At 38.8% G+C, this 27,983-nt stretch overlaps 1 protein-coding gene across 16 annotated transcripts; it reads left to right on the forward strand.

The window, feature by feature from the left end:
• The first annotated feature begins 379 nt into the window (after positions 1-379).
• Positions 380-27,939, forward strand: dazap1 (DAZ associated protein 1). Of its 16 annotated transcripts, none has more exons than XM_065241799.2 (14): positions 380-552; positions 1,323-1,363; positions 1,941-2,107; positions 2,226-2,291; positions 5,110-5,217; positions 5,592-5,640; positions 10,714-10,847; positions 14,894-15,047; positions 15,479-15,508; positions 17,316-17,468; positions 18,768-18,935; positions 23,694-23,783; positions 26,575-26,640; positions 27,164-27,939. In XM_065241799.2, exons 1-14 carry the CDS (start codon positions 485-487, stop codon positions 27,334-27,336), a joined length of 1,467 nt encoding a protein of 488 aa, XP_065097871.1. In that variant the 5' UTR covers positions 380-484; the 3' UTR covers positions 27,337-27,939. The 16 variants fall into 16 exon arrangements, with proteins under 16 accessions (XP_065097871.1, XP_065097872.1, XP_065097878.1 ...); XM_065241800.2 differs by having other exon boundaries at positions 26,575-26,636; positions 27,160-27,939; XM_065241806.2 differs by having other exon boundaries at positions 27,160-27,339.
• The last annotated feature ends 44 nt before the right edge of the window (positions 27,940-27,983 follow it).

Here is a 27,983-nt window from a genome sequence, read left to right on the forward strand (position 1 = left end):
GTTTAAATATTTTACGTGATTGAAGTTGAAGTAATTTTAAAATGTTTTATACCTTACATTTTTTAATCTTAAAGTGAGAAAGTACGTTCATAAAACTTATTTTTTTCAATAATTGTATTTAAAGTATTTTTTAAGTTGATCCAACTTTTACTTTTTACAGTGTACAGAGGGTACTTTTCATTTGATTTATATATAAAAACAAAACACAGATTCAAGCATTATATTTTTAATAAATTGACAAGTGTTCAAATCGTTAATACAATCAATTTTTATCAATATCAGTGACTCATGTGACTCAGTGACGCTACTGATAATGCTATGGTAAGTTTGACTTCATTTCCCAGCGTGCCCCGCGCTCATTGCACCGCCCTTGCCGGGTCGCCCCGTGGCTCGCGTCAGTGTTGCGCAGATTCGGTTTGAACCGAAAGCGGAGTGTGACCTTCCCGGGCGGCGGAGACCGGCAGGAGACTGAGCGAGCGGACCCATGTCAGCACTCCCGTCCACTACCCTCGCCACGGAGATGAACAGCAACTTGGCTGGAGATGAAATCGGGTAAGAGACGGCGGTTTATACGGACAGTGTGTGGAGGTAACGCAGCCGTCCCGCTCCAGCGAAGAGAGATGCGCAGCGGGCCGCCCGCTGTACAGCCGATACCGGAGAACCAGCCCGCTGGGCTCCGCGCTCACAACCTTGCACAGACAAACTCCGTCATCATGATCACCTCGGCTGGATAAAGCGATACTGATTTTAATAGCGATACTGAAAGATGTTTCGATAAACCGAATGAGCTGTCAAAGCTGAAGCTGTCAAACTGGTCGCGTGCATCGGTCTCATTCATGGTATAAGTTTTAAAAAATCAACCTGAAGCGTTGTATCGCTTTCTTTATTATAGTTTTACATTTTATCATCACCTTTTCGCTCAAAAAACGTATAGTAGACGAGAAATATATAAAAAGTAGAGTATTTTTCCACATCCCAGCATGCAGCGTATTGGGTTAACCAGTTACCAGCTCGTGTTAACCAGCGGGTTAGATTAGTTTTGTTGGATTATCGGGTGGTTAGACCGCACAGATCAGACTCGATGTGCCAAGGGCAAATGTATGCTGCTCCAGCTCACCCGACCCGAGTGTTAGCAACGCAAACGTCATGGGTTTGAACCCCGAGAACGCGCTTACTGATTAAACAAAATGTATAGGTTATACAGCTTTACATGAAAGCGTCTGAAAATGCATAACATGTAAAATGTGTTTACCTCCTTTATCTTGAGTTATGTTGTCATGAAGTCAAATATAATGTGACATTCCCTTATGTTCGTGTTGCAGGAAGTTGTTTGTGGGTGGATTAGATTGGAGCACCACCCAGGGTAAGTGATAACTGGCATGTTTACCTTCTCATGGTTTTATACATGACTGTGGTTTTTTTTTCTTTTGAATAATGCAAGTGTGCAATGCAAACCTGTATCTCTGTAATGTACAGTCTTTAAAAATAAGGCGCTCTTCACAGCAGTACCACTGAAATAACTTTTTTTTGTATGCTTCACTATAGTTTAGTAGCGTCATATGATGACTTATGTTTTGTTATAATATAATTAATAATATAATTATGATATTAAATGTAATATTTTGTAAGACCATCTGCGTTCACTGGTACTGAAGTAAATTTCGGAAGGGTGTGTCCTCAGTTTAATTTTGCTTGACTGAGATGTGCACTGCAGTGGATAATGGCAGCTCTTTTGTTATTTATTGCAGCACAACACTGCGTTTTGTTTATGGTCTTTAATAGGGTGTTTTTCAATTGGGCATCAGCATTGTAAAGCATTTCAAGTTTTGTTTACCATGAGCAGTGTTGGGATGTTGAATCCGCCTGTGTGGCTCTATAGCATTGTTCTTTTTAGGGGTATCGAATGACTTTCCCTAATCGTGTCTTGTTTGTTTTGTCAGAGACTTTACGGAACTACTTCTCTCAGTACGGAGAGGTTGTGGATTGTGTCATAATGAAAGATAAAAGCACAAATCAGTCGAGGGGCTTCGGCTTCGTGAAGTTTAAAGACCCCAACTGCGTACGGACCGTCCTGGACACTAAACCTCATAATCTGGATGGTAGAAATGTAAGGAGCTGTTGTCTTAAAAGAAATAGGAAAGAGAATATTTTGCATAGTTCCAGTCATTCTGTCCACGCAGGTTTGATTTTGCATGAAATGACTGCTTTTCTCCTCACACCCTCAGATCGACCCAAAGCCGTGTACGCCTAGAGGCATGCAGCCTGAAAAGACTCGGGCAAAAGATGGCTGGGTAAGAATTCAAGAATGTAGTCTGCATTAGTTTCTTTACACCTGGTATTAAAGGATTACTCCACTTTTATAAAAAAATCCTGATAATTTACTCACCCCTATGTCATCCAAGATGTTTATGTCTTTCTTATTTGAGTCGAGAATAAATTATTAAGCTTTTTTAGGGAACATTTCAGGATTTTTCTCCATATAGTGGACTTTAGTGGACCTCAACAGTTTAGAGTTGCATTGCATTTTTAATGCAGCTTCAAAGGGCTATAAATGATCCTAATTGAGGCAAAAGAGTCTTATCTAGCGAAACAATTGTAATTTTCGCCTAAATAAATACAAAATGTATACTATTAAAACATAACTTCTGGCACTATCCGTGTGATGCACCAGCGCGACCTTACGTATTATGTAATCACATTGAAAGGTCACGTGCTACATATGTGAAACGCACACTTGCGGGCCATTTTAAACAGTAAAATGACACAAAGACATTAATTAGTATCATTCCACATACAACAACTTTGAAACGGTCCACACTTGTAAACACTGGAGCGGTAGTTTCGCATACATCATCCGTGACCTTTCGACGTGATTACATACCACTAAAGTCCACTATATGGGGAAAAATCCTGAAATGTCTACCTCATTTGTTCTCTACTAAACAAAACAACGTAAGTAAATTATCAGGTTTCAGCAGTAACAACATAAACAAATGGCTTTCATGGAACAAACGTAACTTCCAAAAAACTGCAAAGAATCAATGGCCTTGAACACACTGCAAACTTTCGGGACAATCGCATTTATATGCAGGAGTGAATCCCCTAAATGTTTGTTTCATATCAGTATGGAACAAGACTCGAAAATGTGATGATTGACATAGAGGTAACCACAGCAACGTTCTGCCGTCTCTCGTGCTTATCATTCACAGCTTTGACCAAAATAATTGAACAGCGTTATGTTTTGCAATAAACCTCCGTCTTGCCGTTCTGTGTTGTATGCTTCACAGTGCGCTGTCTTGCAGTGTTGCCAGGTCCTCATCTTTTTTGTACTTACATACATACTTACGTTTTGGCGCTTAAACGTTTATGGCTAAATAAAGCAATCTTGGTGTTATTAAAGTGTGAAGATACCGGTCTAAAGCATTTGGATTTATTTTGGTTTATTATTGGATTTTTCTTGTTCGCTGTTCTTTGTTCATGCAAGATCTGGCAACACTAGTCAGCAAACATTCGTGCCTCTGTCATTTTCTGCACCGCACATGAAGACTTTTTCCCCATCTAGGCATTCATTTTTTCAGAAGAGAGACCTGTCTTGTCTATGATGCAGGTTTAAATACTTTGTTAACTACTAGTTCTCTGTAAATGCGGTTGTCACTACCTGTATTTTGAGAGAGTTAATTTGGTTGTAGAATGTGGTTGTCAGTCCCGTAAATGACTGAACTGTGTGTGTACAGAACTGGATTAAGCATTAAAAGGTGAAATGACAACCACATTAATATGCAGTGTGTACCGTCTTGTTGCCGTCTTGTTATTTTCAATGAAGTATTTTCGGCTTGCATGGAACAGGGCTCCAGACTGCACCAAATTTGAGAGTGTGCCACTGAATTTTACACCCAGTCGCACATGTGCGACCAGTAAATGTGACCTTTTTTTGTGATGTGACACTGAATTAGAAAACAGCACATTGTACTTTCTGCATCTATCATTAAATTATTTATTAGTAATACAGCGGAAATTAAAAATATGAATATTTGGTTAGGATGTTGATTTACTGTGTGTGCCCCTACATTTTCTTGTTGCGCCCCTAAAATTTGCAGTTGGGGGCCATTGTGCTCCTAGTGAAAAAAGTTAGTCTGGAGCCCTGTGGAACAAACGTAACTTCCGAAAAACTTAAAGAAAACTGCAAAGAATCAATGGTCTCGTACACACTGCAAACTTTCACGAGTGACAATCGCATTTAAATGCGGGAGTGAATCTCCTAAATGTTAGTTTCATGTCTGTACGGAACAAGACTCACTCCCGAAAATGTGATGATTGACACAGAAATAACCATAGCAATGCTATGCCGTCTCGCGTGCCAATCACTCACAGCTTTGACCAAAATAATTTAACAGCGTTATGTTTTGTAATAAACCTCCGTTTTGGGGTTGTGTATTGTACGCATTTGTGAGGCTGCTCCACATCTTGCAGTGTTGCCAGGTCCTCGTCATTTTTGTACTTGCATACCATTTTGGTGCTTAATAGTTTATGGCTTTTTGCTCATGAAGCGATCAAGTTTTTGGTGTTATGAAAGTGTAAAGACTTTTTTGATCTTTCAGGTAAAGCTTTGGATTTATTTTGGTTTATTATTGGATTTTTTTGTTCGCTGTTCTTTGTTCATGCAAGATCTGGATTTTGACAAGGTATTTGTTCCCAAGTTCAGTTTAGCCACTAGTCAGACCATTAAACAAACAGAGACCGGAAGTAACTGCAACAACGCACATGCGTCCTCTAAAATCGTCTATAAGATACGTTTTGGTCAATCGGTTCACAAGTGGACGACACTAAATACAGGTTTAAATGGGGTATGAAACGTTTTGGACTCCAGGTCCGACCAAATTCACTGGACCCCCTTTAAGCAATCAGGACAGAAGTGGTCGAAAGAAGACAAAAAAGACGGAGTAAAACACCAGATATGAATGGAAATGTGTCTCTCTCGTCCACTTGTGATTCGATCGACCAAAATCTTAATACCAGGTGTAAACAAGCTCTTAAGGTCTGAACGCTGTGGAAATCTGTTGCACAGGTTTTGTGTGGACCTTGCTAAACATAAAGTTTTGTGTGTTTCAGAAAGGAAGCAAGACTGACAACAGTAAATCTAAGAAGATATTTGTGGGTGGAATTCCTCATAATTGCGGTGAAGCTGAACTCAGGGAATATTTTAACAGATTTGGAGTGGTAAGATGTTGTACCTTTTCTACCGTTTATATTCTGTAATGATGTCAGAGGATGCATATACATTGGGGTTCAAAACTGAAGTCAAATGATGTATCATATATATCAAGTATTTGGTATTTGCTTTAGTGACAATGTGCATACAAAGCTCCAAAACCTGGTTATCCATGTGTTGTTCCAATGTATGTTCCAATATATGCCATTGTTCCAAAAAACATCTAATGCACTTTAATGGAACAGAAAAAACTGACACTGTTTAAAAGGTTAATATGGGTAGATTCCAGATTTTCATTTTGATTTCAGACTTTTGTATCCCACCATGCATTTTTGTACATGATCTGTTTAACCCTACATCCATCCCGTTCTCCCTTTTGAAGGTCACAGAGGTGGTCATGATCTATGACGCGGAAAAGCAAAGGCCTCGAGGTAAACCACACATTCAGATTTGCTCCCATTCAGTCTCTCTCTCACCTCACGCCCATGACAAACTATTCCAACCCAAAGAGAAACGGATAGCTCGCAGGTCATGCGTCCTTTTCATGTATGTGTGCGTGTGATGCTGGGGTTGGCGTGTCTTGACTCTCGCATGGCGGCAAGGCAAATCAGCAGCATCCACGTGACTCGCAGACATTTGCATCAAACGCGTAGCTCAATGTAGCTTCTTGCGCATTTGTCGCGACGCAACATGCCTGCCAGAAATGTTATCATCCAGTCAGCACCCACTGAAATCATGATGACTGTGTAATCATGATCATTGTAAAATATAAAACGTCTATTTCTGTCAGATCATTTGCTATACAGCAATGGAAAAAATCAGTGCAAATATTTACATGTGCTCAAAGCATGTCCTTCATTGACCTTTGTCAGGTTATACGGCATGTTTCATCTTTGATATGATTGGCAAAACATGAACATGTAAAAAAAACATGGTTTTGAAAATCAGACGTGTCCTAAGACCATAATCCAGTTTGACATGTGAACAAAATGGTGAACGTCTACCCTGACTAAGGTTCATGTCTTTCAGAGAAGCGTGATGTTTGTGTACACAGCTGTTTCCGCTGCTTTTACTATTCAAACCAATGCTTTTCATTTCACTCTTTTTGGGAATCTGTGGAATAGTTTGACATGTGAACATTCTCAGTTGCCTTTGAAATTCTCCTATCACTGAAATTCATTTATTATTAACTTTTAGACATAAGTTTTATTTGTATTATTTGATTGATATAGCAAATGAATGTTTAATGCTATGTAGATCATTAAGTAAGAGCTCTCTATCTTTCTTCTAATGTCCCTGTTTTCCTTGTCAAGTGTTTGAATGCATTAACGTTTTTCCTAAGATATGTCTGTTCTTTCCTATAGGATACAGTACAGATAGTGGCACCACACAGATAAAGGCCTGGTGTGAAACACACTCGTGCCTGTTTCTCAAGTGTAAACACAGTTAATGCTTCAGTTTGTGACCTGTTAAAGGTGATGGCTTAAGCTCGGAGTATAGTCTGTTTTACACGTACACGAACACGATCAAATGCACAGCAAAGCATAGTTTATTTGACTTGTACGTGTACACTGGCGTTCGACGCATGCGGATTGCAAAGTACGCGAAGTTACAAAAATCCGGTAGTGTGCGTAAACGCTTGCGTACTATTCAGATGACGTAATTTGTGGCACGCTCACTGTACACGGACCCTCGCGCGTACGTAAAAAAGAGAACTATACTTCTAGCTTTATTCTCAAACAGTTCTGGCTTTTAACAAAAAACATACCTTTTACATGACAATAATGTATTTAAAAACAAAAACGTTTTTTTTATCAGTAGCGGCTCGTGACTGCTCTTCCGAGGGGTGCAAATTCAAAATAAGTGTTCGGAGTAGGGCTGTCACAATTATGAAGTTTGGCTGACGGTTAATTGCCTAATAAATTGTGCCGATTATGCCGATTAATTGCGTGTTTTAGAGCTTTGCCGGTTATGACAATTAATTGTCTGTTTTATTGCTTTGACATTTAATTCTCATACGTTTTGTTTGTTCATGAAATAATTTTTACACTTTGTTGTGATTATTAAATTAAATCTTTTGCAAGGTTTACCTAGCAGTGAATATTAATATACATAACACATATTTAAAAGTAATTATTTAATGATAATAGTTCATACTGCTTATCAAAGTTTTGCAGCATTTCTTTAAATGCTGTTTTTCCACTGTATTGAATGGCTTTGCAATGTATCGCATTACAGTACACTACAGCTCCCCCTTGTGTTTTTTAGAGAGATGTGCAATCATTGCGGTGATTTGAAATCATCGCGATGAGACGATTATTTAATCATTGTGACAGTCCTAGTTCAGAGTGATGCACATAGGATCACTCAACGCACAGAACACATATTTAGAAATTAACCCTTATGTGTTGTTGGGGCCATTTTTGGCCATTTTTGCAAATTTTTTTGTCTTAATTTGGCCACAACTTTCTCTGTGTTTTAGCAAATTGAATGATTTTTGGTGACAAATCTTATATTTACACATATTTTAAGAAAATGCTTTGAAATTTTTCAAAAACTTAACAATATACCGTGGGCAAATTTACTACCCTTACGTGTTGTTAGCGGCCAAAAAAGGCCACTAAATTAAACTGCTGTAAAAAATTATCGGATGAATTTTTTTCACTTTTTTTTTGCGTAAATCTGTTAATCAACCTCAGTACTGATCAAAACTACCAAATGTTTGCAAAAATTCCATGATTTTAACTCTTTCATTGCCAAGTTTATAAGTAGTGTCACTGATTTGGCGGAAAAAAACACACAAAATGACTGATTTTCAATATAAAAAGTGAATGTGGACTGGATTTTCCTTTACCTTTTTTACAGTCTTGGGCATGCCAAAGATTGGTAAAAACATTGGCTTTGATGCATTTTTAGTTTTTGTGCAGCATCAGCTTTAATTTTTTTCTCCCTCATTTATTGTTTGTGGCCATTTTTTCCCCATTGACTTCCATTATAACAAAATTTTTTGATTGCAGAGCCATGACACCTTATTACCATGCATTCTTGATTCTTTGTGGTTTTACCTTTTGCAAAGAGGTACAATTTGTCATTTTTACTGTTGATCACCATGTGGCACCATTAACCCTTTAGTAGCCTGTGCAAAAAAACTGAGCTTAAATTCTGGATTGTACATTGAGTTATATGGAGTATAAGTTTGGAGTTGGTAGTTTTGATCAGTACTGAGGTTGATTAACAGATTTATGCAAAAAATTGAAAAAAATATTAATCTGATTAGCCGTTTAAGTTAGTGGCCATTTTTGGCCGCTAACAACACGAAAGGGTAGTGAATTGGAACAAGGCACAAGGGTTAAGAACCACACACATGATGGGCTACATACATGTTGTGACGAACATCGCATCGTGCGCCCTCGAAAAAAAGAAGTCACCGGCCGCCACTGGTTTTTATTTTTAGTTTTGTGTACAGATGACAATGTTATCAAAACGATCCTCGTTCACACGGATCTGTGAAAACGACTAGTAATAGGCCGATATAACAGCCTGCCGATATATCGGGCCCATTTTTGCGAGTTTTATGTGTATCGGCATCGGCCGATATGTGGCTGCTGTGTTCACCGATTATTTATTTACAGACAGCGTGCTGCAAGCCGCAAGCGATTCCAGGTCATATGACTAAAAACAACCAACCTTTCCATGACAACATCGAATCATTGCTGCACAAAGCGGGTTTTTATTTCTCATCTCTATATATATTTGTAGTAGTAAAGCGCTAGACATCAAAATCCATTGCTGATAGTTCCTCATCATTGTGGAGAGCGCAGTTCATGGTTCCATAGCACCCTCACCTGTTTTAACTATTTGTTAAATATAGTTTTTATAAGTTCAATAGATGTTACTTTTTTTAAATTGAGACTTGTAACATTTGGCATCATCATTGTCTCATTTTTATGATATAAATTGAGTGAGCAAAAGCAGTATTGGTGCCAAATATCGGCTCAAGAAAATCGGCAGCCTGTATCTGTCATCGGCTAAGGCTGATGAAACAAAATCGGTATCGGCATCTGCACAAAAAAAAAATCCATATCGGTCGATCCCTAAAAACGACCAAAAATTATGCATGTCAGGCCAGTAGTTGGCGATATTACATAATGTCTAGACATGTAACACTCAGGCACATGACATCACCGTTTTCACAAACTTGCGTGCTTGTAGTTTACACAAAGATGATAATGGTGTCATTTTTAAAATTTTGCACTTTGTAACATGTTTACAAAAGTTAGAATTTTCAGGCCTCTAAAATTGTTGTGTAAACGAATGTCTGAAACGCATAAAATGTTTTCAGTTTTGTGTTGCGTAATATAGTAAATAAAATTTTCTTTTGATGTTTTTACAGTATTTTACGTCATGCTACAATTTAAATGTACCACGCTTAAATGGCCGATAGTTAAAATAGTAGTTCCTGTGAAAGTTCACTTTTCAAAATGTCGAAAAAGTTATATAACCCAACCCACATATGCGTGCTAACCCGTTCCGAATTGCTTCACGAATGTAGGACATTAAATTGACTTTTAAAAGCCTCTATAACTGGCAACTTTCTTAAATGAAACCAGGCCTGATGATGAAGGGCAGGTTGGGTATATTTAGTCCTCTTACAGACAGATGGTCCTGCTCCACATATTGTACGAATTCTCAGATCCCTTCGTTCTCAAAGGACGTGCGATCAGAATCAGGTTAGATCCCAAAGTGGAGGTTCTCGCAGCCCAGTTCTGCCAGAGTTATCAGATCAAACTGAAACTAGTTCATACTGGTGGATCTGGTGCAGCTGCTCCTGCGTTTTATCGCGCGAGTGACCTTGGAATCCAGCTCCGCTTCAGTAACCCACTCGAGTGGCGTTTTAACAGTCCCATTTCCACGACCCCTGCACGCGTGGGTGCACTGATTGGCTGTCACCGAGCCTAGGAGCAAACGTCTGAATCGAGCATTAACTGGGGTTTCACCATACGAGAAACCGGGCTGTATTGAATGTTTCACAGATATCCTTATATCCTTGTGGTGCTGTTGTTATAATGTAACGTTCTCTTGGTTTACCCAAAATGTGTCATTTTTTGGGAGACTTTGAGAAATACTGATAAAACCTGTAGTGTTTATGATCATTCTTGTTATGCATTGATAATTGTGGTTGCTGCTCGCATTTGTTGTGTAAGATGGGGAAGGTGAACAAAATGAGGTTCGGATGAATTTTTTATATGATTTAAATGCGACAACTAAAATTCAATTCGAACATTTTATAAATTGTGGTCAGTGAGGTTACATAAGCCTTAGACTTTAGTTATCAAATTGCTGTTAATGATTAAATATGTTCAAGGTTAAAGCGTGCCAGAACAGAATAATACCCAAGACTTTTGTCCTTTCGGCCCGCACTTATCACATTTCCCGGTCACTCGGGCCGTGATGTCATCCGAACCTCAGGTACCCCCCACCCCACCCCTCTTTTGTTCTTCTAGCTGTTCTGTCCCAACACCCTGCTGCTCTATTGACTTTTGGTCGTTGGCTAGGTTTTGGATTTATTACTTTCGAGGCCGAACAATCAGTGGACCAGGCTGTCAACATGCATTTTCACGACATCATGGGCAAAAAAGTGTGTAGTTGTAGTTTTATTTCCCCCTAAAACAGAAACTAAAGCTTGGGCGACTGAAGATTAGAGTAAACATGGACGAGGGAGTTTGGAAAAGACTTTTTTTTCTCTCCCAAGGTGCATGAAGGAGTTTCTCTTTTAATGTGGGGCATATTGTGTGAAATGTTCATAATTTTAGTCATTTTCTATTAATATAGCTGCATTAGTCGCCCAAGGCTTAGTTCATTTGTACCGTTTCTCTGGGTGCAGCTTAGCTGTTTAAGAAAGAAGCTAAATTGTATCATTAAATGCAATTGGATTATAATGGATTACTATAAAAGATTAAAGTTATATCAGCACCTAAAGAACCGGTCACATTTCTTTTATTTCTTTTTCTTTCATTCAGGTTATTGATTTGGTTTCTATCCGGTCACTATTTGAGTTCTGTATTATCCCAAAGGAAAAGAAATCTCAATTAAGTGACCACATCGAATCTCCATACTGTGTCTATTAGACTCCAACTGGTTTTTAGGTGGGTGGGTGGGTGGCATGAGATTATTGTCTGGTAGCTGCGTCTTCTTTAAAAGTCTGCTTCGTGGGATAGTGCAAGACTGAACAAGGCGTGTGACGTGTTATCTCACCTCACCAGCTAAACTAAGTAAAAATATCAGTCTCAACATGACTGGTTTGGGGAGGTTGACCTGCATTCTGAACCTCACAACTCAGACCAATAGCCCTTTTACTGTAATGCAGCATGACATTAATTTAAGCGCTTATTCGTTTAATCCCAGAATGCAAAGCGACTCTAACTGCGTTTGTGCTGTCACAAACGCTGTGTGCTGATTTAAAGTGAAAAACCACTTCTAGCAAGTTTGTTCGAGACACCGCTGCAGTTTCTGCCCTACATTTAGTTTGTTCTCGCCTGCCTGGACTCGGGTTTGCATTCTTGAAGGAATCAGGTGCTACCGGTACCTGGGCTATTGTTCTTCACATGACATTATTGCAGTGGGATTTGAGGAGGGTGTGGCCATACGTTTTAAAATTAGTAACTGGAGCATTTCAGACCGCGAACCAAATCCCAGCTCTGCCGTCAGACGCGTAGACTTGCACGAGGCGTCCCATCACTCTGAGCGGCGGCGATGCCCGCGGGAGCCGCGTTGCCGAATCGTCGGTTGCAGACCACTCGCTCAAACTGATACCTAATTAGGTCGACAGCAAGAGGAGGAGAGACGCGGAAAGGGAGCCGTTACATTTATGCTCCTTTACGATGGAAAAATATCTCTCGCTCTTGATGCAAGGTGACCCCAATAACTCACCCCCTTTAGAGTCTCGGTCTATTTCTGGATCTACACTATAAGTGGAATACATTTATCCTATGTGTGTTAAACTGTTTGGCTTTTATACCTGAGTTCCAGGTTATTATAGGATGTAATTGCCCTAATTGGATAATTCGGAAAAAAATAGTGATAATTTGCGAAGGCAAGCTGTTTTTTAAGCATTAAGCATAATCGTGAACATGACTGATAATTCAAATCACAATTTTTTTAGGAGAGGCCAGCTATTACTTTTGTAATTACCACTAAGTCGAATTTAACTATATAGCATTTTTTACAATGTTAATTGATGAAGAAAAGAAACGATGATTACCTATATAGTGGTAATGATGGACCGATATTTTGAGCAATAATCAGTATCAGACAATAAAAGTACTTTTTCACACTAATGACTTTCACCCAATTGGCATGGCAGATAATTCTGTCAATCAAAAGAAAACATGAAATGCAATTAATTTGAGCCCTTTGTATAGAAAATTAAAAAAAACATCACTAATTTAATGTTCAATATTATTGGTCGTTATATGAATGAGGAAAATCTTCAGAATTTAGTTAATGCAAGTTAATATAACCACCAAACTATTGGTATCGGCAGATATCAATCTGAAAAAAAAAAAACGATTATTGGTGTAAAATTAAAGGATTAGAATTTTCTTTAAAAAAAAATCCAGATAATTTACTCAGCACCATGTCATCCAAAATGTTGATGTCTTTCTTTGTTTAGTCGATAAGAAATGATGTTTTTGAGGAAAACATTCCAGGATTTTTCTCATTTTAATGGACTTTAATAGAGCCCAACATTTAATACTTAACTCAACACTTAACAGTTTGTTTCAAAGGACTCTAAATGATCCCAAAAGAGGCATAAGGGTCTTATCTACCGGAAAGATTGTCATTTTTGACAAGATAAATGTAAATATGTTAAAATAAAACAAATAAAAAAGCGCAACCTCATTTAATTGCGAAGTGACTTAGGGAGATCACATGTTACATATATAAAACGCACATTTGCGAACCATTTTAAACAATAAACTGACACAAAGACATTAATTAGTATAATTTGACATACAACAACGTAGGAACGGTCCTCTTTCTCCACACTTGTAAACACTGGGGTGTAGTTTCGCATACATCATCCGTGACCTCTTGACGTGATGACGTATTGCGTGAGGTCACGCTGGCGCATCACCGAACCGGAGGAAGATAAGAAGTTGTGGTTTAAAAGTGCATATTTTTTATTTTTCATGTCAAAAATGACAATCGTTTCGCTAGATAAGACCCTTATGCCTCGTTTGGGATCGTTTAGAGTCCTTTGAAACTCCATTAAAAAAACTGTTAAGTGTTGAGTTAAGTATTAAGTGTTGGGGTCCATTAAAGTCCATTAAAATTAGAAAAATCTGGGAATGTTTTCCTCAAAAAACATAATTTCTTCTCGACTGAACAAAGAAAGACATCAACATTTTGGATGACATGGTGGCGAGTAAATTATCTGGATTTTTTTTTTAAGAAAATGGACTAATCCTTTAAATATCAGTGCATCTCTTGTATAAGATAGAACATATAGCATTACTGCTAATTTTATTGTCCTCATAAATTGATTATAATCGGAAATAAATAGTATAGGCCTATACATTTTTATGCAGCTGTTGACCATGGTCAATAAATATGTTAAATAACAAGCATCATATTTATATCGTACGCTATGCACAATGCACATTGGCCGTTAACTGATGCTAGATAAAGTTTTAAATATGAATATTAATTTTACATAATGGCATTGATTACCCTTAAAAGGTCTTTATTAACCCATTGGAGCTGTGTGGATAACTTCTGTGATGGATAGATGCACTTTTTTGGGCTTGAAAGTTATAGACCCCATTTCTACCGTTATAAAGCTTGGAAGAGCATTGACATTTACTAAAATACCTCAAATTGTGTTCGTCTGAAAGATGATAGGACATATTTATCTTGGATTACTTGAGGTAATTTAATTTTTATTTATCGTTGAACTATCCCTTTAGGAGCATCTATAAAATCAAAACAGTGACACGTCGGACCATTACAAAAAAAAACTTTATTTAAGAATTTACTTAATCTAGGCTATGTTAGCAATTATAATTTTAAGTTCATATTTGACACAGTATGAAGATTCATCTCTTATTAAACTGTCTCCATTTTAATAATTGCATGTTATTTGTTTGATTCAGTTAGATTATCATACATTTAAACACCATTGACCATTATATTTCTATTGTCGTGTCTAAACTGAAGTTTTTAAGCATTAGCCGGTGAAAGGTAAGTCTTAATTTTATATTAGCAGTTTAAAACTATTTAAAAGAGGAGAGATGTAAGATATATGTGTACATATATATACACACAGGGACAGTGTTTCTCAGGTACATCTGTGATTATGAAAAACATTAAAAACTGAATCATTATTATTAATAATTCATTGTTAAAAACATATACTTAAATTGTACCAGAAATGATTCTTCCTAATCTGACCCATAGAGTACATTTACTAAGATTTGATACGCAAGTACCTCAGAAACATTGGTTTCAAATAGAAGAGACCAAGTATGTTCCAGTCCGTCTGGACTACGGTCTTGTATTTGGCCAAAAGAGTAAGAGTATCTGTTTGGAGGTGAAGGCTAAAGTTTCTGATAGGTGAGTGGGGGAAGCAGGCGGTATGTTAATTCTCATCTCGCTAGTTACGACCTCTCGTCCTTTGTGCAGGTTGAAGTCAAGAAGGCGGAGCCTCGGGACAGCAAAGCTCCCGCCCCTGGTCAGCTGGGAGCCAATCAGTGGGGCCCCCGAGCCATCCTAAGCACAGCCAATGGCTGGGCGGCACAGCCGGCTGCGAGCTGGCAACAGAGCTACGGGCCTCAGGGTGAGTGACACGACGGGCCAGAACGTAGCGGGAACGCAGCGTGCCCCGACCTGAAAAATGACACCCAGAGCCAACTGGTGTCGGTCACGCTTCACTTTAGGTCTGGCTGCACCGTTTGTGCCATCTGGCTTAAACCACAGTGGGTTTGTTCGCTACGCGGGGGGATGTATTCAAGCAGAGCTCGACCAAAATAAGACTGGAGTGAATACAGAAATGCTGCAGACTTTAATTGAATGCGTTCTGGCTCAGATTATATTTGGCGTAAACAGTAATATGCGAAATTCAGGCTGAAGTCTTATAATCGAATGATGAGATTTGGTGCATCAAAGTTTGATAGACCTTCCTCAGTTTATAAAAAAAATCAAGATTATATTGTCACATCTGATTTTATGTATAAAAGAGTTAAAATGTAAATTGTGTTTTGGTTTCAGGTGTTTGGGTGTCTACAGGTCAACCCCTTGGTATGTTTTTTACTATTACTATTGATTTTGTGTGCTATGTTTATTTAATGTCTAGTGATACTTTATTATTGTATATGTTGTCAGTAAAGACCTGTTCACACAAAGTCTGAATTTTTGAGCAAAAATAAAAACCTAATGAAATTAATATCTTATCATTAAGTGCTTAAAGCAATACTCCAGCCAAATATCAAAATATCTCATGATGATACCCTCAAGCAATCGGAGATACACATGTCCATCATCTTTCAGACAAACACATTTGGAGTTATTTTAGTAAATGTCCTTGCTCTTCCAAGCTTTATAATGGGAGAAAACAGGGATCAGGAAACATCTTTTGACTTTAGACCCCAAAAAAGTGCATTCATCCTTCACAGAAGTAATCCACATGGCTCCAAGGGGTTAATAAAGGTCTTCTGCAATGCCATCTTGAATTTATATGACACAGTGACGTCCAAGATGGAGTTGTTACTGGAAGGTAGTTATTATAGTTTAATTACGTTTAAAATATAGATGTTTTACTTACAATATCGCATGAATTACCATGTGGATTACTTCTGTGAAGGATGAATGCACTTTTTTGGGCTTCAAAGTCAGAAGTTGTTCCCTGATCCCTTGTTTTCTACAATTAAAAGTTTGGTAGAGCAAGGACATTTACTAAATTAACTCCAAATATGTTCGTCTGAAAGATGATGAACGTGTATCTTGAAGGCTGTTTACACTTGGCATTAACGTTAACATTAACGTTAATGTCAAGTATAAACGGTGTTCAAAACGTTTTGAGCTCGTCCACTTTCGCTCGGATTGCTTTTGTAGTGTAAACGCACATGTGGTTAAATGTACATTTACATTTATTCATTTAGCTTTTATCCAAATCGACTTACAATTGCTATACATGTCAGAGGTCGCACACCTCTGGAGCAACTAGGGGTTATGTGTCTTGGTCAGGGACACAATGGTGTGTCACAGTGGATTCGAACACGGGTCTCTCACACCAAAGGCGAGTGTCTTATCCACTGCGCCATCACCACCCCTCAAATGTGTTCGAACAGCCACACGGACCGCCTTCTCTCCGCCCATTTGTTTATTCTGAGGTACTGAACACAATGTTTTACATCTTTTCTGACTTCTGGCGCGAACACACAGCGCTATTTTTAGCCTTTCATTGATAAAACTAAAGTGGCTGATCTCTGCGTAATTTCATTTTGCAATCGTGTGAATCTTATTTCATCAATTGCACTGAAATGTCAGAGAAAGCTTTAACATATACATGTACAAAACACTGTGCAGCATGTTTACTTACAAAGAAAGCACTGGACTCTGACATAATATTAGTTTGTGTCTATATAAACTCATAATTACTCCAGCTCACATTTAAATGACAGTGGAGAGACTCGCTTACCGTCTCGACAGACCGCCCCCTCACAGTATTCAGGACAGAAGCGGTAAAAAGTGGACAAAAGAGACGGATTTTAATACCAGGTGTAAACGTAATGTGTCTCTCACATCCACTTGTGATCCGATCGACGAAACACATCTTAATACCAAGTGTAAACAGCCCCTTGGATGGCTTGAGGGTAAGAAGATCATGGGGTCATTTTGATATTTGGATGGAGTATCACTTTAACTTTGAGATGGAAGAATAATACTATATGTAATACTTTATTACTTTTTAGTCAACAATTTGTTCATTTCTCCAAACGTTTTTACAGTTAAAAAAGAAAATTGCTCAAAAATAAATACACTGACTGGTTGTGATTAGGCCTTAAGTCATTGCTGAATATAACATGTGACACTCCATCTGTCTCAGCTGGCTATGGACCGTCTTTACCTGCCGGCCGAGGTGCACCAGCACAACCTCCATCTCCATTTAATGCATTTCTAGTGGCAGCAGCACCTGCAGGAGGATTCGGGGCGCCTCAGGGATACCCCCAACAGGGCTTTAGCACACAACCACAGTTTGGTACATGAAACATTTCATTTGTTTCAGAAGTGAGATTGTTATTGTCTTTGTAGATTACATTTTTTAAATTTTATTTGAAGTAGAAACCTTGCAATGTCAGATACCACACTATTAATTTAAAGGTGCATTGTGTAACTTTTAGAAGGATCTCTTGACAGAACTATATGATTAGTGGTGCTTAAAGACCTTACATAATGAACTGTTTTGTTTTTATTACCTTAAAATGAATCGTTTTCATCTACATACACTGCGGGTCGCCGTCATGTTTCTACAGTACCCCTAAACGGACAAACTGCTATACAGACCAAGTTTTCTCCCTGCGTTTTCTCAGACGATGACGTCTTGTTGACGTCAAAGCTTCTCTTGGCGTTTTGAATGGGAGGTTCAACTGTGTATACGTGGACAGAGCCGTCCTTTGCAATTCGCAATCTCATCGCTAGATGCTGCTAAAAGTCCCACGTTGCACCTTTAAATTTAAATCTGTCATTTTATCCCCAAAATAAAACTTGTTTTGCATAAATTGATAAGAATATATGTGAACCTGTCTGTGAAATCCACTTCTGAAATCTCATAATCTTATTATAAAAGTTTTAAAAGTTTTATTTCACTTAACTTTAGCTGGGTTTTCAAAGACTGGATCACAAATAGATCTTATCTTTAAACCCGTTTATGATTTAAAGGGCATCTATTTCATTGCTAAAAACAATGTAATTTTGTGGATTTGGTATTATACAATGTGTTTGCGTAGTTCATGGTTCAAAAAACACATTATTTTCCACATACCGTTTCAATTTCTTCCTGAAATGCACGGATTTGAAAAGCTCTGTGTCCCTGATTGGCCAGCTAATCTGTACGTTGTGATTGGCCTGAATACCTCTGACGTCAGCCGGAAACGTGACGCTCCTTACCATGTTTAAAAGCTTTGATCACAATGCAACACTAACAGGAGTTAACTTACAGGCTGAGTCCAAAGCAGGTGGAATTATGATAATGTCGGTCTTTACTACATCACTAATCCCAGGAAGTAAACTGTTGCCTACAATCTGTGTGTTTGTTGTAGTCCAAGAAAAGAGATTTACGTTGGAGACGGTGTCATCGTTTACTTTGGGATTTGTACTTTTTGCATATCATTAACATGTACTAATACACACTTACACACCAAAGGAAATGTAAAAACGTGACTCGGACAATAGGTGCTCTTTAAAAGTCCCTGTGTAACTGTGACACTAATTAATCAAACCGAAATAAGATCTGAATGACTTCTTCATTGTGTTTTTTATTTAACATTTGTGTACACAGGATATAGTTTTGGCACACCACAAGGTGACCAGTTTGTAGCACAAGGAATACCACCCCCTCCCGCCACACCAGGGGCAGGACCCCTGGCTTTTGCTCCGGCAACGACTCCCTCTCAGGACCTGAGCAAAGCCGCCTCGGCACAGCCGGACTTCTCCTACAGCCAATATGGTAAGACGTCACTGAAATGCAGCACCGAGCCTCTGCAGATGTGCTGTAGTCCATCTCTTGATTTTGCTTGTGTGACATCACTTACACACACCTCCAAACAGACCCTCACACTTTATCTTCTCGATTTCCTTGTGAGGTCTGTGGAGGTTTATTCAGCGCTATGTGTGAATTAGATCATCCTATACCTGCAATGCTGCTTTAGCAGACAGCGTATGTGTGACGTAAACGCACTTCAGAGTGTCGCCGTCACAATCTTTGCACTGATGTGGGGTGTTGAAATGAGGTTTCAGTGCGGGGTGGGGCTGGGGGTAGAATTACAGTGCATGTGAGAATTTTCCTAGGTAAATTTAACCGAACCAAGCGTAAGATATATGGGGAACGCCATCTCATGCAGGTGCCGGCAAAATTTAGAGCATCCATTAGTCTATAGGAAATAGAAATGTCTCTGCTGCAGAATAGAGTCATTTAGGAGTCTGCAGGAATAGCCAGAAGCAAGAACCTGGCAAGATGTAGGACATACTAAGTATAATAATTATACCAGACTTACAACTCAAGTTAGGGGAGAGACTGTTTGGTATGTGGCTTGATGATATAACCGAGTTAAGCTTCAGAATAACTTTGCGTTAACCTAAGAAGAGTTGACTCTCCAGCAAGCAGGTTCTGTTAAAGGAATAGTTCACCCAAATATGAAATTTAACTTCATGCCATCCCAAATACATTTATGAGAGGAAATTATTAATAGATTAGATTAGCACAGTTAAATTAAATATGGCGGCACATTGATAACTTCTCATTGGTTCTTGTATGTCTTGCGACTAGGTATTCGTCTTTCGTCACTAGATGCATGCATGAACCAATACAATTTTACATCATCCATGTGTCGACATATTTGAACTTACTGTGCTGATCTTTGTGTTGCCATAGATACATGACGCATTAATTACTAAAAAGCTCAAATTAGATCACGCATTCATGTCACAAAATTTAGTAAATGTAAATATGGTGACACATCGATAACATTAATCTCATTCTTGCGTGTCTCACGACTAGGGCTGCATCTGAAATCGTGTACTTTGACAGTAGGTACTGAATCAGATGAAGATATGTACTATATAGTATGAATATGAATAGTATGAATCAATTTGGAGTACTACATCCGCCATGTTTTTACATCATGTGACATACGTTGCATAACAACAAGTTAGCCTTAACTGGAATGACGTTAAACTAGTGCAATTTAACCACATATATGTATTTGCAATAGAGCCGCGTTAACGCTTTCAGGCATTTTTTTAATAAAACAACGCCCCTCCGTCGTCGTCTTCTTTGTATAACCCCATCGAATGAACACTTCGGGATCTTGCCGGAAGTAGTAGGTCATCCGGGTACTTTGGGCCTACTGTTTTTCGAAATGCTATGAATTCAGACATACTACTTGCCTTGCCTACTGCTTTCACCTACTATATAGTAGGGCTGCACAATAAATCGCATGTGATTGTCATTGCGCATCTTGTCAGTAAAGCCGGTTTCTTGATTAGTAGTAAATCGCTGTCATCTGCTTTTAGATGGAGCGACATTTACTACACAAATCTGTAGTTCACTGATAATCGGGGCAATTTAGCGGTCATTATCGCGGACGTATCGCCAGCGATATGGCTCAGCTTGTAAGTGAATTACAGCTTTGTGTAGTAAATGCTGCTCCATCTGAAAGCAGGTGATGGCGATTTACTACTAATCAAGAAACCGGCTTTACTGACAAGATGCGCAATGACAATGCGATTTATTTTGCAGCCCTACAATATAGTATGGAAGTAGGCGGTTTCGGAGACAACCTAAGCGTCATATTCGTTTTTTGTCACTAGATACGCAAGAACCAATAAGATTTTACATCATCCATGTGACGTCATATTTGAACTTACTGTGCTGATCTCAATGTTCCTATAGTTACGCAACGTATTAATTACTAAAAAGATAAAATTAAGTAACGTATTCATGCCACCAAAGAGATTTTTGCAGTAAATTTGAATATGGTGGCACATCGATAACATTAATTTCGTCTCAAGACTAGCCCTGCGTCTGAAATTGCTTACTGTGACAGTAGGTACTGAATTAGATGAAGTACCTACTCATCAACTGTTAAAATATATAGGAACTATATAGTATAAATATGAATGATATGAATGAATTTGGACGTATTACATCTGCAAGGTTGATACATCACATGATACACCTCGTCATAGCAACAAGTTAAGTTGTTAACTGGAATGACGTTAAAGAGATAGTTCGGCCAAAAATGAAATTAAACCCATGATTAACTCACCCCCAAGCTGTCCGAGTTGCATATGTCCATCGTTTTTCAGACAAAGACATTTTCGGATATTTTAGAAAATATTTTAGATCTTTCAGTTGATTAAATGTAATGCAACGGGGTCCACCCATAGTCCACGACCTTCAAGTCCAAAAAAAAGTGCGTCCATCCTTCACAAAATAAATCCAAACGTCTCCAGGATGATAAACAAAGGTCTTCTGAGGGTAATCCGTGCGGTGTTGTTGTAGAAATATCCATATTTAAAACTTTATTAACGAAAATAAATACCTTCCGGTAGCGCCGCCATCTTAGACTCCTCTGTATTCAGGAGAGACTATTAGCGTAGTGTACGCACTTTTCTTAGTGACGTATGACAAATTCGGGGGCAGGGGCACAGATCAGCAGCAGAGTAGCCTCCGTAGACTGCGTAAGCTCTCATCCTGAATGCGGACGCGACTAAGATGGCGGCGCTACCGGAAGGTATTTATTTACTTAATAAAGTTTTAAATATGGATATTTCTACAACAACACGGCTCGGATTACCCTCAGAAGACCTTTGTTTATCATCCTGGAGCTGTTTGGATTTAATTTGTGAAGGATGGACGCACTTTTTTTGGACTTGAAGGTCGTGGACCCCTTAACATTACATTTAATCAACTGAAAGATCTAAAACATTTTCTAAAATATCCGAAAATGTGTTTGTCTGAAAAACAATGGACATATGCAACTCGGACAGCTTGGGGGTGAGTAAATCATGGGTTTAATATCATTTTTGGCCGAACTATTCCTTTAAGCAATCGCAAATTAACCACAAGGGACATCTGTTTAATATATGTATTTGCATTTAAATAGAGCCGAGTTACAGCTTTCGGACATTTTTTAATAAAACATCGCCTCTCCTTCTTCTTCGTTGGATAACTCCTCTCCCAGGGGCTTCAGAATCTTGCCGGAAGTAATTAGTCATCCGGGTAATTTTTACTACTCCCCACGCCTTCTGCTTTCACTTCTATTTTGTATGAAAATAGGTGGTTTCGGATGGATCACTTGTGCCGTACTGTTTGCGTTACGATTGATAAGCAAGAAACAGAAGATTTTAGATAATCTTTTTGAACTAAAGGCCGAAGTATTGTAAAATTTTTTATGTGTAAGAGTTCACGTGTACTGTACACACCGTGCGGATTTGTATGCGTACGTCGCACATGCGCATACAGGAGAATGTAGTATGTATCCCAGGCCAGGAGATGCATTTATATATATATATGTATTTTGTCGCAATGCACATGCACATAAATTAACTATACTTTGCAAGGCTGTGTGTTCGACTGTGCGTGTATGTTCGCAAAACACGTAAAAACAAACTATAGACGGTTTCAGCAGTAACAACATAAACAAGCAGCTTATGGTAAACTCCACTAACGCCGGATTTCCACCAACGGCGGAGCGGCTGCAGATCGGCTCCGCTGGAGCTGTGACGGATTCGGAACCTTCGGACTGCGGATCCTCTGCGGAACGGCGGCACAGTCAATCGGTTTCCATTCAAGTCAATGTGTGTATTTCCACTGAATGCGTTCCGAATCCGTCACAGCTCCGACCATACGCAGCCCTCCGGAACAAATACGTAGAGCTTCTATTTTGGCCGGATGCCGGACAGCTCCGCAGGACGGAGCCATGACTTTATCGTGTGATCATACCTGAATTCGCAAGATCTCGTGTTGTGATCTGGGCTGGTTTGTAAAAACGTAATAAATTAACGGCATAATGGCCGGAGACAGAACTAGATATCGCGCGATCATCATGTGAATTTGCGAGATATTGTGGCACATTGATAACTTTAAATCCCATGTCATGACATACGAACCAGTAAGATCTCTGTGTTGCCATGGATACGTGACGTAATAAGCACTAAATAATATTTTCTGGTCCTCATACAAAGTTATTAATGTTTTTTACGAACTCTTTTTAAATTTGGGTGAACTAATGTGCTTGCTTCAGTAAGCCAAAGATCACGGTTCACATCTAGCCACGTTCAAAGAGCAAAACCCAAATTATTGTGAATAAACAAATACAACAATAAAAAAAAATCTTTGAATGAATTTAGCTGCTCTTTAGTTAAGCAGGACAGGCAGTCTGTATGTATGTGTGTTGGCGGGGAGCTTTTAAAGTGGGGTCAGACAATCCGTGTGGGTTGTATTCTATGCGTTTACAGTCTCATCAGCTGCGCTTGTCATGCCACCGCTTCGCTTTCATCCATCAGCACTGAGGCGGCCCAAATAAAAGCCTGATAAGCACACTCATTTAAAAGCAGCACAGGGCCCATCCATGCACCCGATCTGCTCATGAGCTCTGAGGGCAGGAGAGGGCGCCGTTCACCTTGGTAGGAGCTGTAAGATAGTAGTTAAGTCAGACTCTCTCTGGGTCGAGTCAACCTGGTCTCCTCATCTCCCCGCTAGGCTTGGGTAACTATCCTCAGGACCCCTCTGCCTACGGACCAACGCGTCCTTCTCACACTTATGTACAGGAAGAGCAGGGATATAGCGCAGGTAGGTGAGCAACTACATCATACAACCTTTCAAACCAGTCAAATCAACAGCCTCAGACATTTCAGTTCTGTTTCTGTCATGCATCACAAACTCAAGTCCATGTACAATATGCATGCGTCGTATGCGTATTTTACATCGCTGCGGTTTTCCATATGATATACTAAAATACCGCTACATGGCACTGGGGAGACGCATGTTTACATCAATATACAGTATGGTCTTGTAATGTAACCAATGTGAACTGACTAGTAGCTGTAGTTTACTATATCAACAAAACTGATGGCTTCTTAAGTTTTGGTCACTGCATTGCTTTGCTGCCAGAAGGATGATCTAATTTTGTCTAGGCTTTACTGGTTTTTCTGTGGATTTGGCGCCCCTCATGGAGTGGGTGACTATTACACCTGAATAAATCTCAGCAGATTTGGTGAAAGTTTGAATTAGATAGTCTATTTCTCACTTAAGTTCTTACTGATTCGTTTCTTGATCCATTCCTCTTCATTTGTGCTCATTTTGTCTAACCTTCAGCTCTCATCCCTAGAGTCTTTTAAATAAACTGTCTTTAAGATTGTGTGTTCTTCTTTAGTTTTTCTGCTTATTCATGTTTTAATTATCTGTCTGTAATCCAAATGTTTTGTTTTAAAGGTCACCTAATATGGCAATTTTTCAAGATGTAATATTAGGGGGCATGTACACCAAGAAATTTACACCATACAAAAAATATGGATGTAGTGTCCGTGATGTCACTTGTTGGTTTGTGAAGAGCATCTTGGCGTCACTGCACATCACTCGCGGATATCCAAAAATGGTTAAAGAAACGGGATGTGGGTGAAGCTGAAGTGTCTGGTTGCTGAAACCACGCCCACCTAGCTTGACTCTAGTGACAGCAGTGTCTATTCAACCGTCACTCAAGTGGCCACGCCCTTAATTATGCAGAACTTTAAGGCTCAATATAATTTAAACGGATGAGTTATTAAAAAATTCACCCCCTCACAGTTGTCATGAAGGACAAAATTAGCTTCATAGACCAAAAACACTTTTTGTACCAGGCTGTAAACATATTATTTCCTGCTGTAAAGTTGGCCATTTTAACATTGGGGTCTATGGGAATTGACTCCCTTTTAGAGCCTGCCTCTAGTGGCCAGTCGATGAATTACAGCTAAAATCACTTCCGTATTGGCTTCATCAGAGAGATCGAAAGGTTGCCTCTCGGGTAAAAAGACCATCAATGTCACTTCTCACTCGCCGTCCAATCACAGTGGAGGAGGACGGGACAAATATCACGTCAGCCACGTTAAAACACTTTTGTCTACACGCCCCCTTTGTCTCAAGTGTTCCCAGAATGTGCTTGTGAAATTTTATGTATCATTTATTATACCATGTTAAAAAAGGCCCCTGTTTGGGTGTGCGGTTGTGGGCGGGGCTTGCGCAAAGTGACATCAGTTTGCTCAGAAAACGCCAACAGCTTGACCAATGCGCCTTATTCAGTCTGCCGCCATGTTGATTCCAATCCGAGGCTTAAACCCATTGATTTGTATCGGGATGCGGGTCATTCAGCCATCAAAACACAGAAAATGTCACAAATTTCCACAGGACTTCAGAAATCACAGATTGTAAAAATGAGAAAATATGACCTAATTTTGAGATAAGAGCAGTGTAATGTGTACATAAAATCTGTTTTGTTATGAGCCCGTTGGCTAATCATTAATTTCTAATAATGTAAGCATGTTTACTTTTCTTGAACACCAATATAGTCTTTAACTAAATACATATCCTCCAATTTGCACAGATTACAATAACACGCAAGGCTTGAATACATTAAAAACTTTTCTCCTGTAAGTTTTTCAAGCACATTGACTTTAATCATTAGAAGCAGGATTCATAAACTAAATAACATTTCTACACAACTTAAAGCTTCATATGGAGTTTTACCCCTAGAATACACTGTTGTGGAGATGTATAGTTGTCATAAAATATTGTTGCACTAAAGACAGTTTCATCGGAAGCACATGCATTGCATGTTACGCGTCTGGGATGAACTTAACATCCGGTGTTGATTTACTAAAGGGAGGGAAGACGGCGATCATGGGTCACCACCTCTATGTTAAGGGAGGGTTGGCAGCCGATCCGTAGTTAAGATTGAATACGTTATATAGTACACATTTTACACAGCAACATTACCTCAGTGAAGTATTTGATACACTTAAGCTATGATTTACTATACCTGTTGTTTATTTCGCTTGTTATCAGTAATAAACTACTCTAAAAGGACTTTGTTGTTATTGATTCTTTGCCGTGTTTACCGGAAGTTACGTTTTTTCCACAAAAGACGTTTGTTTATGTTGTTACTGATGAAAGCGTCTATATTGGTGTTTTAAAGAAAAGGAAACATGCTTACAGCATGAGAAATTACGATTAGCCAACAGGCTAATATCCAAAACAGATATATTAAGTACACAATGCGCAGTTCTCATCCCAAATTAGATTATATGTCCCTTCTCATTTTAAAAATCATTTTTGTCCTGGGGAAATTTGTAAAACGATGTATTTTCTGTGTTTTGATGGCTTAATGACCAACATCCTGATCGGTTTGAAATCAACATGAACAAGGCGTATGATATGAGACGGTAAAGGTTTAACAGGGATTACAGGGTGGTTGTGTACACACACAGACAACCCACAATTATGTTTTATTCACATCTAAAAGTGAATTTCCCATATTAGGTGACCTTTAAGCCATTTTCTGTTCTTTTATAATTTAGTTATTTATGTTTAAGAGTCTCTTTTTTTGTAGATTCAGATACTTTGGCCACATACACACTGCAAACTTTTGGAAGTGGGAGCCACATTCAATTTGTGAGTGAGTCCCTTAAATTACACTTCTGTGTGTGTATGAAGTACAGTAGTCACACCTACTTAAACACTGATTGTTAACAAGAAACATTAATGCCTGCAGTCTGTAAAATAAGCATAGAAAAAATAGATACCTTGAAATGCATCGTAAGTTGATTTGGATAAAAGCGTCTGCTAAATTAATAAAGACAGTATATTACATTTTGAAGATTATTTGTAGTAAGAGGCATGTCTGGTTTACCCTTTCTTGTGTTATTTCTGGTGTGTAATGTATGAAACGGGCCATTATATTATTATATTTGGCTGTTATTTGACTTTTAACTAACATAAATCAATGAACTGTGTAGATTAGGCACTCAGAAAGACTTATTTAACTGCAGTATGTGTGTGGCCTTTGTCTGAAAATCTGTTTTAATCCAAAATGCTGAGGTTCCCAGAAAGCCTAGTCATATAGTAAAGACATTCATCATTATATTAGACTTGACTGATGTTTAATATGCTCTCCATTGTTTTCATGTCTGTTGAGACAGGTTATGGGCAGGACCTGAGTGCTTTTGGTCATAGCTTTGCAGATCCCAGCCAGCAAACTGCCTCATACGCTGCAGCCCCCTCTGCGCCCTCGACGGGAGCCCAACCTGCAGCTGGCAGCTTTGGACGAGGACAGAACCACAATGTACAGGGCTTCCACCCATACCGGCGCTGAGCTGCTCTTCTTTCACCCCCCCCCCCCCCCAATGCAATACACATCGTCAGGGATTCAGACGTTTTATTCAAATTGGACTGGATTTTGGGATTGTGTCTTTTTGAACATCGCAAGCAAATAAAAAGGGTTTTATTGTGTGTAAATCGTGAACTGGGGCTCTACTCCAATAACAGGAGACCACATTACTTCTCTATATTTTGTAGTAGGACTGAACTGCTGAAGTATTTAGCAATAGATTTGTATTGTCATCAGCACACAACAGAGGCACCAGACATCAGTGACAGGGTCTCCCATTTATTCAGCTTTAATTCTATTAGCGGGAAAGAAAAACAATTATTTTCAATTTTGTGACTTTGGTTTACTCTATGAGCCTTTTACCATTTTATTTATGTTTGTTTTGGAAATAGAGTACAAATGTGTATTATACACCTAAACTGTGCAATTTTTTTAAAGAATTTTGTACTAATATATGTGCGCTTTTCTTGTTTTTTATTTAAGGATGTAGACTTCCCTCAGGTGGCTGTCAGTGCACTTTGCACTTATGCAAAAAAAAAGAAAACTTATGAAAATGAGAGTTTATTTGAAATAAATGATTTAAAGAAATGTAAGGTTGTGGCTTCTGTTTGTAAGTCTTGAATATGAACACC

The sequence above is a fragment of the Paramisgurnus dabryanus genome, chromosome 14 (assembly GCF_030506205.2).
Source record: "Paramisgurnus dabryanus chromosome 14, PD_genome_1.1, whole genome shotgun sequence".
Classification (NCBI taxonomy): domain Eukaryota; kingdom Metazoa; phylum Chordata; class Actinopteri; order Cypriniformes; family Cobitidae; genus Paramisgurnus; species Paramisgurnus dabryanus.

Excerpts from the sequence above, each read along its gene's own strand:
- dazap1 (XM_065241799.2), top strand. The coding sequence starts at position 485 with ATGTCAGCACTCCCGTCCACTACCCTCGCCACGGAGATGAACAGCAAC. Across the intron at positions 1,364-1,940 it reads AGATTGGAGCACCACCCAGG|AGACTTTACGGAACTACTTC; the intron begins GTAAGTGATAAC and ends TTGTTTTGTCAG. Across the intron at positions 15,509-17,315 it reads GTCTACAGGTCAACCCCTTG|CTGGCTATGGACCGTCTTTA; the intron begins GTATGTTTTTTA and ends CATCTGTCTCAG.